The following is a 15,040-nucleotide window of genomic DNA, read 5'->3' on the forward strand; positions in this document are numbered from 1 at the left end:
TGATTTCTCTTCCTAACAGAACTCAATTTCCTTTTGCTGTCAGCCTCCTAAAGCCCTTTGAGAAACGCTTACAATATAGTGTTAGAAAATGATATTTTTTTCTTAATATGTGATAAAACTGAACTTGAATCGTAAGTGTACAGTACAATACACAACAGCCAGAATATCTTTATTACTTAGGAAACTATGTAATACAAAGTATTTTGTATAGCACAACATATTTATTGTGACCCATATTTACAAATTCTATAAGGCTATGTGGTACGATAAAAAGTTTAAACCTATACAATAGCTCCTTCAAAAACAGGCATGATACCATCATGTTTAATACAGAAAGACTCCGTAAGCCATTAGACTTTGTCTCTCCTCCTTCTCCAATCCCACCAGAGGGATCACAAGTTACTTCAGATGATATTTTGGCAAGAATACTCTGAGCTAAGAGAATGGTGGCAGGAGGGGGCAAAGGGGACATGAGCAGCTGGGTGTGCTCAGGAACAGTGCTCACCATGACCAGCTTTTTCCAGCCCCACCTCAGAAAGGATGCCCACCATGGACCCTCTCTGCTCGTACCAGTGCAGAACTAGGTTGGACCGGAGGCTCCTGGACTCTGCAGTGCCAGCTGAGAGGTCTCAGAACACTGTATCCCCAAATCCAGGTCAAAGCTCCACAGAGGCTGGTTTCTGCCCCAGAAGCCCTGTCCTCCCGAAAAAGCCCACCTTTATTCCCTTAATTCACATGAAGATCTAGGAAAAATGACAATGGACAGCTGTCATGAGCGCAGAGCTCAAGTCAATCAGAAAACAAACATCTGTTTTTCCTTCACAACATTTCTACTCGAGGACAGCGACCCCCCCGCCCCGCAGCACTCAGCCCAGAGGCAGCGTCCGGGGTGACATCCCTGGGACCCAGGGTGGCCGAGGCTGCTTCGCTGCGCCTGCACCACGGGCTGGCACAGGTGTCCTCCAGGCAGGCACAGGCAGCCATTGCTGGTGACTTCTTCAGGCGAGCAGTTATGGTGACAGCACCGTGCTCTCACTGGGACAGTTGATTTCATTCACCGGGGCTGGCGGGCCAACGCGCAGGTTCTGCCCCGCGGCACAGCCCCTGCCGAAGGGCTGCAGCCCCCCAGCTCCCCGCTGAGCCAGCCACGCCGGGACAGAGGGCGGCCTCACTCTCCAAAGCTAGGTGTCCGCAGTAAGCAACCAGCAAACACCGTGCGGAGAACACTCTGCCACCTCCCAAAATACCACATTCAACAGACTTTACAATTTTTCCAAGACCAGATCCAGCCTAGTCCATGCTGGCAATCCTGCTCTGCTCCGGTGCCGCACCCTGCCTGCCTGCAGGGTACCATGGGCAGTGGGAGCTCAGACACGGTTCCTCTGGCTCCACAGGGTCAGGTCAAAGCTTTGCAAAGACCCTCTCGCTTCCTACGCGCGGCAACGCTAAGGGCAGTAACACTGTGGTATCAGCACCAGATTTTTTTCATAGCAATAGGCACAGAGACAAAGTGCCTTTTACTGGGGCACAGGCTTTTAACGCACTGTATTTAAACTATTTATATTACATTTATCTTAGAGCTGCCCTGATCCCCACCAAGCTATTTTGGTATACCAGCCCTCCATTTAAAATCTTCACAACAAGCCACATCCCTCACTTTCACACCTAGGACGGGAGGCATATTTCAGTGGATTTGCACAAGTATGAAAGGCTATAAACTAAAAGATGTTGCTGCTCCAGATGAAATGGCCAGTTAACAGTTTGCATTTAAAATCCGACACACAATGCATTTAAGTTTGCTGATAACTGTCTGCAAACAAAAAGGTGAAACAAACTTTTGTTCAAGCAAAGAGGTGGTGGTGGTGGGTGTAATTCCTATAGGAATTAACCTTTATAACCTTTATAAAAAGGTTTCAGACTTCAAAGGCTGAAGAACAGAAGCGCCTCTTTCTCTGCAGGAAGTAAACCCAAAACAGCAGGACTCCCAACAGCTGAAGGCCTCCAATTAAAGCTACACAGACCTTAAAAAGGTGAATTCGCAAACAGAAAAATATAAAGGAAGAAATCCGCAAGTGGAGATGCCAACAACCACTGTGTAAAACCTCAACTGACCAACTAAAATGGAGGGAGGATTTCTGGTAATGACAAGAGAAGTGCAATCAGGAAAGAAGCATTTATAAATTACACAAAACATGTAATTTCACTCTCAAAAAACATTATGTTGAGGCAGCTTTTTGAGCAAGCAAAAAAAGCTGAGCAGCTGTAATGGAATGGATGAGGGCACTGCACTTCCCAGGGAGGGCCAGGATCTCCGTTATGCTCCCCATTGCTCAGACACTGTTAGGACAAGAGCTGGAACCTGCTCTAAGGCAGGTTTCAGTAATTAATGAAAAAGCGTACCTGAAGAAAGTGCTGAAGCTAAGAGCTCACTCCCATCTTGTATTAAAAGCACAAAAACCCAGAAAGTATGTGGCAACAAAAGTGAAAGCATAAAGAATTCAAACAAGCATTATTTGGAGTTAAAATAGAATTATATAAAGTGTATTACAGTATGTTCTATCATTTAAGTAATAACATATTTATATATCTTTTATTACATAATGATAACCTGAAGAGAAGTAGATATTTAATCCATGTACAATATAAAGAAATGATAGAGCAGAAAAAACACTTTCCCATTCAACAACATTCTAAAGATGCTTTTTAATCAGACATTTAAGCATTAAACATTTCTCAGTAGTAGGTTAAACTACTAAAATACAGTAAGTTTCAGTGCATTGTCCAAGCAGATGTGGAAATGCATACACATTCAAAGGGCTTTGTGGAAACCTAGTATTAATTCCCTCAGTTGCCTCAAACACAGAGCAAACACTGCAGTTACAGAATTTCTGGCCTTCATTTATTAGACCAAGAACAAGTAAATCCTCCAACTATTGGTAATGCAATACTGTCAGCCTGCTGAATTAAAAAAAATCAAGCCTGTGTAAATATTCTCATAAGCAGGGGGAATTTACCTGATTTCTACATACTGTTTAAAGTAAGCCCCACTTCATCTGAGTAAGAAAAGGAATCATCATTCTTCTCTCACACCTGCAAACACTGCTGCTCAGGGCTGACCGAAGCACGCGTGCCGCACATGGTATACAACTGATGGTACCCTCGAGTGCTGCCATAAGAAAAATAAAAAATATCCCGAAAGACACATATGCAAAGCTTATCTTTAAGAGTTGCCTTTTCCACCATCACCTAAAGAAGAGGGAAGAAAATATGTGCAACATTTAAAATTAGCCAAGAGTCGCTCTTTAATCAGCTGCATTCAAATGGAAGTCTATCTCCCATTGCCCAGGGTTAAAAGCCACACAGAGTGAAACACTTGGCAGAAATCTTGGGTGATCATTTCTTAATCATTAGAAGGGACGGCTCTGATGTGAAATAGGGCAAAGCAGCAAGTAAAGATTTGTTTTACATCACAGAATTTACATTTCACCTCCATGAAGTACAGGGAGCTGCTCCCAGAACTAAATCTGGGAGAGAGATACGCACATATGGGACTTGTCTCCTGACATAATGCTGTTATTTCCTATGAGCAGACTGGGACTAAAAATCACCTCATCTGTGAGTCCTCCATGAGAAGTATTGGCACATGGTTTTGGCAGCTACAAGCTTGATAGACATCAGACCAGGCATGCCACTCTGGCTAGCAGATGCACCATTGTGGTAACCCCCCACATACATCAAGCTTTTCCAAACACCAATCATTAGGAAAAAAAAAAAAAAAAAAAAAGGAAAATGAGTTCAAGTGCTGGTGCTTTATCATTAACATCTACAAAAGCCCATCAGCAGGACTCTGGGAAGTGCAACACAAGGAGCAGCATCTGCTCCCACTCAGCCCCACCACTGTCACACGGTCCCCGTGGCTTTAGGGCCAGCTCCGGTCTCCTTTTGTTTTTCCCACGTTGCTGCTTTCTTAGTCGAGTCGTGAGGAATACTGACACAACAGAATAACCTCCCTCGTCAGGCTACATTTTAAAAGGTTTACTAAAAAGAGCACTTATTTGGGGAAAGAATAAAGTAGGTCTTAAGTGGACATCTTGGTTGATATTTCAGAATCTGTATTCAAAGATATTAACATATTAGAGTTATTAGTGGTATTTGTAACACCCGTGTTGTGCATGAGATACCTATACCGCTATAACATCAGACTTACCAAAAGAAAAAAAGTAAATCATCTAAGAAACTGAAGATCACATTTAGGTTATCTCACAAAATCAGCATAAAAATAAAAACATAAACCTGGTATTTACAGATTAACAAATAAAAATGTGAAGTGGGACTATCCAAATTGCTATTAAAGTGACATTCAACAGTTAACTGGAACCCTGATATGAGTGTAACATCCTCCCTCTTCGCTTCCTTTTTTGTTATAAAAACAGTATTTACATATTTTATTATTTTTTTTTCTTTTAAAGAGAACTCGTTGACATTATTGCTTGATCCTCTTCATTCCAATGAAGCAATTATTCCACATGCTGACAAAACACAGAATATACCATTTCAAGAGTGACAAAAGTTAACATTTTGTTCATCTAAAAATTATATTCATCTGCTAGGTCAGCAGATCACATGTAAATATAAGCCAATCAAAAATACTTTTTACAAAAAATAATCAAGTTTCCTTTTTCAATATGGCAGTAAACATAATTTGTTCTTTCACTCTCACCTTCCACAAACTTAATTCTAAATAGGAGCTTACTATTTTTTCACAAAAAAAAGATAAATTTCATTAAAATTGTTATTTTCATAAGCAAACACAAAGCCCAGCCTTACACCTCACATGTCTACCAAAAGTCACGCTTTTGAGTTGCTGAACACCTACGTAGAAATGTAGCCTTTGTTCAACAGCAAGGGGACTTTTCTGGTGCACAGCACTCCCAGATAAAACATTACTATCTTTCAAGACTTTCTGAAGTGCTAACTGTGAACCACCAGTTCTTCTTTCAGGCAGGTCTAAAGTGACTATCCTCCCATATCTGAAAAGATACAGCTTTGTATTTGACTATGAATATTAAGCAGCTTTCTCCACAAAACAGGAAGGCACCATGCACATAGCAGTTGAGGCAGGAAGCAAACAGCAGCAACATGACGTGAATTTTAGGTTCAGATGAGTTAAGGCTTCTGTTAAACTTCTTTATCTTCTTCTAGTTAGAATCGCTATCTGGAAAGAAAAAAACAGAAACAACTGAAGTAACGATATGACATGGTCAGGAGAGCAGTCACACCCTGCTGTGTCTGCTTTGTCTCACACACAAACCGTGTCTGTTACAGAAAGCCCCTACAAACGCATACTGCTGTCCTAGTGTCATCTTGGTCTTGTCCTATTTAATGTCCTAAACACTCAAGAGTTACCCAGAACACGGCTGAAACAACACACACCAAGGTTTGCAAAATGTGTGCAAGCCTCAGTTATTCGGTGACTTGACCATTCTTGCTTGATGGAAGCACTATGAAATTGCAGCACAACCAGTCCAAGTGTTGTTAAAAAAGGGAATTATCTGCAGAGAATCAGGGAAACTGTATCACCTGTGAATGAAAACTTCACTTCTACAAAAACCTGCTCTGAATTAACACAATTACTTTACATTCCTGGGTGCACACTTCATGCCAAGTATGCTTCAGTGTTTATGCTTTCAGAGTAACCATACTAACACATTAAGGAAACATTTTTCATGTGTGTTTTTATCACTTTCACTCAGCAAAGCCCCTCTTCCTGTAGGGATATACCTTTTCAAACCTGATTCTCATAATGGCTCTGTCTCTTCTTTGATTTCAGCTCCTTCAGCCACTGAGGAGACTTTTCTTCTGACCTAAGATATAGAAAAAAAATATTGTTATTTACTTATGAAAACTCACTACAGAAAAAGAAATATACAATTTCCCCTACAGCCTTGGGAAGCATACTTGCATTATTTTTTTCTTTCACCAAAATGAGTATTAGCATCTTTCTGACACTGGAAGTCTCTCACCTGTCCTGCTTCTCCACACTGGAGGGCAGCAGTCTGCTACCAGGAGTTCCAAGCTGCAGTTGCGGTTTAGCGGATTTGAACAACTGAGAATTCACTTCACCAGGACTCTCAGACTCTTGTCTTTTTCGCAGTTGGGCCTAAATAGAAGAATAAAGAAAAGGGCTCCTTTTTTAAGCCAGCATTCAAACTTTTTTTTTGGAATGCAAACCACATCACTCAGATTTATAAAAACAAAAAAATCCATTCCTGAAATCAGTGCAGGGATTCTTTCTTTTTGAAAGCATGCTTGCTATTGCAAAGCTGTTTTTTTTCCCAAATCACTTAGTATTTCTAGCCAACAGTTAAAAGTGAGTAACATAACTGTGAGGGTTTTCTACACATATGCCCCCTGCCCTCGCACCGGCCCCACAATGACAACATTGTCATCTTCAGCAAAACTCCCTAGATCTGTTCCTAGATATCATCTGCAGCTACTGAAACGGTTTAACTCTTATCTGACACGCTCTGCCTGTGTTCACCTTGAGAACAGAGTGGTCTAGTCCTGGAAATACGGGAAGTCTCTGTGCTTGTACAGACGATGATCTCACAGTATGCTGTATCTTTTCTTCCTCATCAGTATCTTCCTGTTGCGTAGTTTTCTTCTCTTCTAATTGTTTAAAAAAAAAAAAAAAAAAAGCGGGGTTGGGGGTGGGGGGGTGTTGGAATTAGCAGGCTTTTCATCTGCACCTTGTTCTAGATCTCTTCTTCCATTCAGAAACACATTAAGAGTAATATTAACATACCACAGGACTGAGTTCAATGCTTCAACAGAGATCAAAGCAAACATACTAAGTACACAGCACTAGAAAGATTTCTTGCTGACAGAGATGAGGGAGCAGAAGGTACTCCTAATTTCATGAATGTTGATGCTTCTAAATATCTCCGTTGATCACAGGACATGAGATTAATTTAGAACTGGCAGAGAAACATCTGAAGTCATCAGGTCTACCTCCCGCTCAAAGCAGGGCTTTGATTCCAAGAGGCTGAGGAGCCGAAGTCTGCACACCCAAGGGAAGGCGCTAACTACATGTCAGCTTCCAGAACAGCACTTCTTATCAAGGAAAGCCTTCAAAATTTTTTAGGTCTGTTAAACCCACACCAAAGTAACCATCACACAGACAACAGTCTTTCCATTGATTAGGAGGCTATAGAAGAGATCAGTTTGATCACATTTTCTTTCCTGTATTCACAGGCTTTAAGGGAAAGCTGAAACTGTGGGTCACAAAACTGACTTTTTAAATAGGTCCCCTCAGCTACAAAAATATCACCAGCCTCTCTAAAGAACAGGCTGCAACACCAATAATTCCTCCACTCAGGGAATATCTAAAGGATATCTGCAGTATCTATCACCATAGCACTGTAATGCTGCAAAATCACGGATCTATAACGAGCGCGTGCAATAAGCCATTCATTCACTTCCACAAGCAAGGATTTTCAATGTCTGATGCATTTCCTTATTGCATCCTAAGTAATAGGACAGGCCAGGAGGGGGGACATTTTTCATAGAATGAATTAAGGAGTTGATTTATCCTTAACTAGGCCTCTTTAGTCCTATAGTGCTTATAGATGCTAGAAAGAAAGAATATTTATGAGTGCTTGTAGAATATGAACAATTACAGTTGCTCTTATCAGGCAACCACAGGTCTAGATATAAAGAATGTGCATCCTACCGCAGCAGTTTCTAAACTCAGTATTTTCTCAGTGAGCAAAATTCTCTTAAGTCAGCAGCCAGAAACTAAGGGAAACTGAATCAAAGCTCTCCTTCACCCTGGTCTTCTGCAGGTCTGGCTACTGTGGCTTCCCTCACTCCAAAGGCTCCAAAAAATGGAAGGGAAGACCTGACTTAAAGGATCAGCCAGAGGTGAGAAAAGGAAGCTGCTGTTAAACCTTGATGCAACTTCAGGTATGTTACACTGTTTAGAAATTCCTGCCCTTACAACCAAGACAATTACTGCTAATTGTTTCAGAGAGTTGAGGGATACCTGTGGAATCTTTAAACATCCAGGTATTATCTGGTTCTTCTGTCAGAGAAAATCTGTTTTCAAACTCCAGCCCTCTGCTTCTTCTAAGAGAGTGGGAAATAGGAGCCCGGCGGCGTCTCTTTTTGCTGAGCTGTACACGAGTTTTCAGTGCACTGGAGTCCAGAATAGTGGTTTGCTATAAAAAGAAACAAAGTCTTTACTTTCAACCAGCCTGAAAAGAAGCCATCTCCTCTATAATGATTTCCCAACCTACTTTAACACATTAACCCATTCAGTTTAATTAAGCTATATATATTTGCCTGATTATTATTCTTGTAGTTACTTAAAGCTATATTAAAGAGAATTTATGATGAGGATATGCTACATTGTGGCTAACTAGGTGGAGTGCTGGTTCTTTGATCTCTCTTGGCTGTGGATGTCTGAACTGCATGAATTGTTTTCACTAAATTAATAAAAAATAACTGCAATAAATTGGATTTTGGTTCCTGGTGTATTTTAAGAATAGAAGAAGAAGAGGCCTTACTAGCTAGTAACAGCTGAGGGCCAGTAAGATGACTAGGATCTAAAAAGAGCAACTACACAAAATTCTCTTGTAGTAGAGTGCTGTAATTTCATTGTTCTGAAGGGTTGCATCTACAGTAATTTCAAGCCACTCATCAGCAACAAGGAGACTGCAAGTTAAGTGTCATACCACTCAAACACACACATGCACCTCTGTGCTTGACGGTAAGGTAGTAACATTTAGAGAGCAAAAGAAAGAGCCGTAATTTATTTATTTAAAGCAACTTGTTAGAGACTTGCCTGTAATCAGTACTGAGCCTCCTGTTTCTCTTCAGAAGACGTGGTTTTGTCTCTTTTCAAGAGATTTCAGGTCAGAAAAACTACCGATTAAAGCAGCGTATTGCCACCTGTACTTGTAGCTATTCATGTTTTAAAGAGACACCCCTAGCCGTCCAGGGAACAGTACAACGTAGGACCATCTCCACTACCTGCAGAACCACTGACAGACAGAGACTAACCACCATCCGTGCTGTTACGAGTGACTAACACTTCCTTTACAGAGCAAAAAGTGCACTTGGTATATTCTGCCAAAGCGTTAGGAACTGCTACCATGGCCAAGGCACATGTGGTTAGAGATCTCAAAGCAATGGAACACGGAACATGGCCTCTGCTTCAGAGCTGGGGTGGGCTGGAAGATGAGAGCAGCACCTACTTTGGCAAAACACTGGTTTCTGCAGCTCCCCACGGATGGCAACACCAGCAGAGAACAGAGCTGGCTGGAGGCACTTTCGCACAGCCTACGCAGGAAGCAGCTGTGATTTTAACAGTCAATTCTGCCGCACCAGATCAAACTGCCTCCAGCACAAACCTGCTTGCATCCTTCCTACATTTTACAGAGCAGTCTACTCAGTTCAGAAGGTGTGATGGCACTTTGACAAGCAAGGCAGTGCAACCAAGACCTTCCTAGCAGCTGCACAATGCCTTCAAGTTGGGAATCTTGCACTTACCAATATATCTGCCATTAGATACTGTATAATAAAAAAAGGTGCACCAACTCTTACTAAAGAAAATCCAGTACTTCCTGGGAGCTGTACTGAAAAACTACAGTTGCATCGGTGCTTTCAAAGAACACTAAGCCTCATTAACTGTGTATGGCCAAAAATTACTTTTCTTACAGCCGCAAGATTAAGTATGAAAAATTCCTTTAAAATGTAGTTGTAAGCTACTACAGAAAGAGACCAATCGTGAATAAGAGAAACAACAGAAAATGTCTTTATAGCCTTAAAGCTGCTTGGCTGATAGCACTAGGTATTTGTGTCATTTAATTATGTTCCCAATGTTCATAAAGCCGTTTAACTCCTTGCATTCTGCTCCTCAGCGAGCTATAAGAAAACCAGCAGTTTTATCAAGCGACTGGCAGACACTATCCAAGGCCAATAGCTTTTTGCAGTCTCTCAGAACCTAAGTGTTACAGGAACTAGAAAAACTTTGTAGCTTTGATCTTAAAATTTTCAGGCAGGAAGTCAGTTGGGAAAATTCAATGCGATAAATAAAAGGCAGAGGAAGATTGAGTGCAAAGTTTCCAGAAGATACTGCTTCACAGTGATTAACACAGGTAACAATACAGTTAACATAGAAGGAGAACTTACGTTTCCCATTATGGTAACTTACATCAATGAAAGAGAAATCAGTGGTCTTTTCATCAGGGTAGGCGTCTCCTGGAGGAGGTAAATCAGTCCCGTCAGTAGAGTCTATGTCAGTGCTGGAACGGTCAAAACTTATGCTCCTTTGGTCTTTTGAGATGTCATGGTGATCTACCAGGGAGGCAGGTTCTGTTTGAGAGGACAGTGAAGATGGGTGGCTATTTGGGGGTTGCTTTCTCGTTGAAATAACATCATTTTCCAAGGAAGGAGATTCGGGCACAAAGCTGTAAATTAAGAAAATGAAATTTATGAGACTTCAGGGTAAGGAAATGCATGCAAGGATAGTTGGGATCACACAGACGATAAAGGTAGAACTGAAGCTATGGCTACAAGTAACAAAGGCATCTTTGGAGGCAGCAGATACCAACAGCAAGGGTGCAGATCACTTTCATTAGCACAGCTTTTTACCCATATGGATTTACAGTGTATCAAATAATGCAAGTATGCAGATAAATTGTAATAATTTGATTGCAATATGCTTTTATTGCTCGGGGTTTCTTTTCCCAAGCACAAAGGCCCCTTCAAATGCATGCATGTGAATGAGATGAGGGAAAGAGCAAAGTGCTTAAAAGCCCTAAGCAATTTGCCCATTTGACATACGCATCAGCAGACCTTACACTTTGGCACTGTATACACTTGAAAACACTGAAGGGTAATACCCTGTTTGCAGGCCTCTGACAAAGAGTAACTGTTAAAAGATTCTTCTCTGTGCTCATCCAAAACTATCTTAAATACGTATAAATATGAAACAACAAATACTCTTTTACTCTAAGTGAATTCCTGCAGAACACTACAAGCTACTTGCAGGTCTTTCAAGAACAATCCTTACAAACACCTCTGTTGTTCACGTTCCCACCTTTTCCCTAGGAAGGCACACATATATATATACACACACAGAGACACATATATATATATTTGAGATATGTATTATACCTAATTAATATTAATCTATTCTAAATAATAACATATAGTATGTAATTTTTTAATATATGGTAGATGCAAAAGTTGTGTGCACACTTTCTGAAACACAAGAAGACTGCATATACACATCTGGACCTGAAGAAAATGCGAGTGCAATGGGAATGGCCCTGGCCACCACGGCAGCTCCTGCAACACAGTTCATGCTCCGGGTGTGAGTAACTCCATTTCACATGACTCCAAGGAAAGAAACTGAAGCATCTTAAGCAGTGCAGAGCATTTAAACACTTTGGAAGCATTTTTTAGATGCTAATAGACATTGGATTTAAAAAAAAAAGAATTGTATCCCTCGTGTTCCGACAGAAAGAAGCGTCTCCATTGGTGCTATCCCAAGACCAACAGCTCCTCCACTTGAGCTGTAGTAGATTTTGGTTCTCTCATTGCCTCTAGTTCTGGTCTGTAAGAGACAAGGAACACAAGCAGCTGTAACCCAGTCAACGGCAATTGCCAAGATATGAAAGAGGAGAGAGGACGTTGCTTGTTTAGGTGGATCCGATCCCATATCCCATTGGGAAGTTTGGAAGCAACAACGTGATCGCGCAGAAGTGCTACGGGCTCATCGATTCACTCTTGCCAGGCAGGAGGTCTGCTGGCCTCAGAGTAGGTGACTTTAAAGCATGCAAAGAGTGAACTGGCAGGGAAGGGGACTGGAAAAGGGCAAGATCAGGGCTGGAAATCACTAGAGAAAGCTCTGCAGGGGAGAGAGACTAGGCAGTGTCACTGGACTGGAGCACAAATGCCCTGTGCTCCTCCACCATGCTCATTCACAGCATGGACACTAACCAGAGATATGCCCACCTGACTGCAGAAGTGGTTCTCTGAACCAACTCCTTCCTTAAGAGCTTCTCTTTTATCTTGGGGCATATTTTGGAGAGAGCTGCCCGTCCAGCCACAGGTTGTTTTCTCTCAGGAGGTGGGCAGCAGGTGGCACCCTAAGGCAGGGCTCCACAAGCAGAAGCTTTCGGGGTGCCTCAGGGATAGCACCGAGGGCAGCGGGACCTGCACCCCAGCACTGTGATGCTCCCAGCGTATTCCTAGAAATTTTCCCCTTGCTTAGATTAACAGAAAGTAGTGTCAGGACTGAAAGCTGTATAGAGTTGTGTGTCTCCCTTTGTCACATAGGTTGGAGCATTCCTTCGAACAGCAGGAGATTGTAGGAAACACTGTAAGACTCTACTGTCAGTAAAAATAGGGCTGTCTTGCTTCTAATTTTAGGAGTTCCTAGTTTAAAAACCAAAATCTAAAAGTATTTAAGGAGTTATGGGTTTTTTCCTCTTCTTAAGAGTCTTTTGTTACTAAGCACCTTTGTTGAGCAAATATCTAGGTAAAGTGTTCTAAATCCAAAAAAATCTGAACACGTATGAACATATACACAGTTTTTAAACAATAGACCTCAGTATTTGGTACAGTCCACAACGACAGCAGTCTTGGGAGGAAAACACTCAGGAGTCTACTGTTGAATAACAACTTTCTGTGAAGCAGCAGTTCTAATTTCCAGTCTGGCAGAGCAAATGCTGCACAGAGGGTTTTTCCAGCACATGAGTAGTGTGAATGCTTCTTCCCTCCTTCAGCAGTGGGCCCCAGGATAATTAAGAACTGGTACTAATGAGCTCCAGGGGGAAGGTTTTGTCTAGTATTTTTGCTTCAAATGATATTTGGTATCTGCAGCATTAGGCTTCAGATCCATTAGAATGGGGAAGAATGTAGAGACGAAAGACAATCTGCACGCTTATCACCTTTCATGGAAATGAAAAATATATATTAAAAGGATCCTGTCTGATTTGCACATCTCTGGAAAGCCTCTCCCCTTCTACATGTAGGGCTTCAGCTAACACAGCAGTGCAGTTTTTCAAATTAATATTTGAAAAATATAGATGAATTTACACTGATCAGTGGTTTGTAATTCACTAACCTTTCTAATAGATTCTCCTTTACTGTTCTCGCACAATTACAGCATCGTTACACATTAAACACTGTGACACAGCTAATCACCAAACATGGCAAGCATGACTTGAGTACACACACTGTCATGCACAGTGGCTTCTTTCCATCTGAACCACAAATTAGGGGGGAAACGCCCTTCATAATAATGGTCAAATATTGCAACTTAAAACATATTTTCAGTTCTCATTACTGAGAGCTACTGTGCATCTTCTTCTATTAATTCATTAAGATTTCAAGTTGTATGAGCATATCCGTAAGCTACTAACAATGTTTAACAGGTCATTTACAGACGCTTGCTTCTCTGAAAAATTATCGTAGTGGACACAAATTTCAGTAGAATGGTTATCACAAATATGCAATATACTAAGATCAATCTTCACTTTCAATTGCAATTAAATTTATTTAGTTTTAGCAAGACAGTGCTAAGAGGCCATAAAGAATGTGTTGCTTCATTATATGAAATTAGGAGTGAAAAAGTAAAGGAATGCTGTTTTTTATGCTGCTGAAAAGTTAGAATCAAAAGGCAGCTGTCACTTTGCCTAGGGCATCACACAAGAAATAACATCAATTCAGAAATGACCTTTTGTATTCCATAACTACAGATTCCCATTTATTACAGGTAGCTGATACTATAGTAGGTCTTTGTTTCTGAAACTTTGTTGTAGCCTAGCTTCAAGAATTTGAAGAAACAAATAACTAAAATCTTATGAAGTCAGAGCTGTATACATCCATCACCTAAAAACACGGTTCCTTTTCTGTAAAAAAGAATCATTTTTCCTTATGAAGACTGCTGCAATCTAAAAGTAAGAATTTTCTATGGTGTCAACTTGGAAAAGCTTACTAAAGCACTTGAGAAAAATAAAAATAAAACCTTTTCGATAAGCTAAGAAAAATCCAATTAATGTCTCCAAATTAAACCATCTCCTTTCATTCTGAAAAGTTATTTGCCAAAGCCTGTTGCCACCAGCCAAGAGCAGCCCCTTCTGTTTATTCTACCAGTGATTAAGTTTAGCTGAAAATGATCCTTCCTTCACCTTCTTAGAAGCTTATCTAGGAGCAGGACCATGTTTATCCTGTTGCCACGTTATGACTTTTTATTTTAAAATTCCCTTCCTCTCTCAGAGAGAAGGAGCTCATTCACTGATGCGTTCATGAAACACTCCTAAAGGGGCTAAAATAATCACTCCACGACTCAAATACTGGAAAATGCCAGAAACTGGAAGTTCCTCCAACACACCACCAGCAGGCTGGTGACACTGTTCTGTCCCTACTGCTGCAGTGTTCCCATTTGCTCCCTGGGTACCCTGCTCCCAGCGCTCCCTCAGCCATGGGTTCAGCTGGTGGCCGAAAGGCGTATGGGGTGCGTGAGGAATACAACAACACGTAAAGTCTTAAGGGAAGTGAGTAAGGCAAAACAGGAAAGTTGAATTATCAGAGTATCCTGTAAGTTCCTGCCTCTGGGCTGAATGCAGAGGCGTGTTCGAATCACCCATGGCAAGAGGAAGAGAATGCCTGCACTTGTCCTGGCAGAGGCCTTCTACTTGATAAAAAATAAACTGCAAACAAAATGCAGTTTCAATATATTCCAGGAAGATTTCCCTTATTAGTTTAATGTTTAAAAGCATGTTACTCTTATTCCTTTCCAAGTGCCTGAATTGAATATACCAGTCATTCCCGACAATGAACTGGAAGTCAAAATAAAGCAGAAAAAGGGGGTTGCAAAATGCCACAAAGTTACTATACTGTCATTGTCATGCTATAAAAAGACCCCAAAACTTAACATTTCTTACAGTGGAAACAAAATTCCAAGACACAGGGATTGAGTTCAATACTTCAATAAACCAGAATTTTTAGGTGGAGCTTTTCTAAT

General features: G+C 41.1%; 1 protein-coding gene across 6 annotated transcripts in view; it reads right to left on the reverse strand.

Moving 5' to 3' along the window:
* Positions 1–2,684: 2,684 nt before the first annotated feature.
* KIAA1671 overlaps positions 2,685–15,040 on the reverse strand; it is an 88,032-nt gene continuing 75,676 nt past the window's right edge. For all 6 annotated transcript variants that reach the window (XM_080403540.1, XM_080403539.1, XM_080403541.1 and 3 more), the window contains 6 exons: positions 10,217–10,472; positions 8,045–8,219; positions 6,542–6,669; positions 6,024–6,160; positions 5,782–5,864; positions 2,685–5,215 (listed from right to left, as the gene is read on the reverse strand). In XM_080403540.1, the coding sequence (XP_080259666.1) occupies positions 5,786–5,864; positions 6,024–6,160; positions 6,542–6,669; positions 8,045–8,219; positions 10,217–10,472 (775 nt within the window). In that variant the 3' untranslated portion in view covers positions 2,685–5,215; positions 5,782–5,785. The remainder of the gene's footprint in view (positions 5,216–5,781; positions 5,865–6,023; positions 6,161–6,541; positions 6,670–8,044; positions 8,220–10,216; positions 10,473–15,040) is intronic.

This window comes from Falco punctatus (genome assembly GCF_963210335.1).
Source record: "Falco punctatus genome assembly, chromosome: 1".
NCBI lineage: Eukaryota > Metazoa > Chordata > Aves > Falconiformes > Falconidae > Falco > Falco punctatus.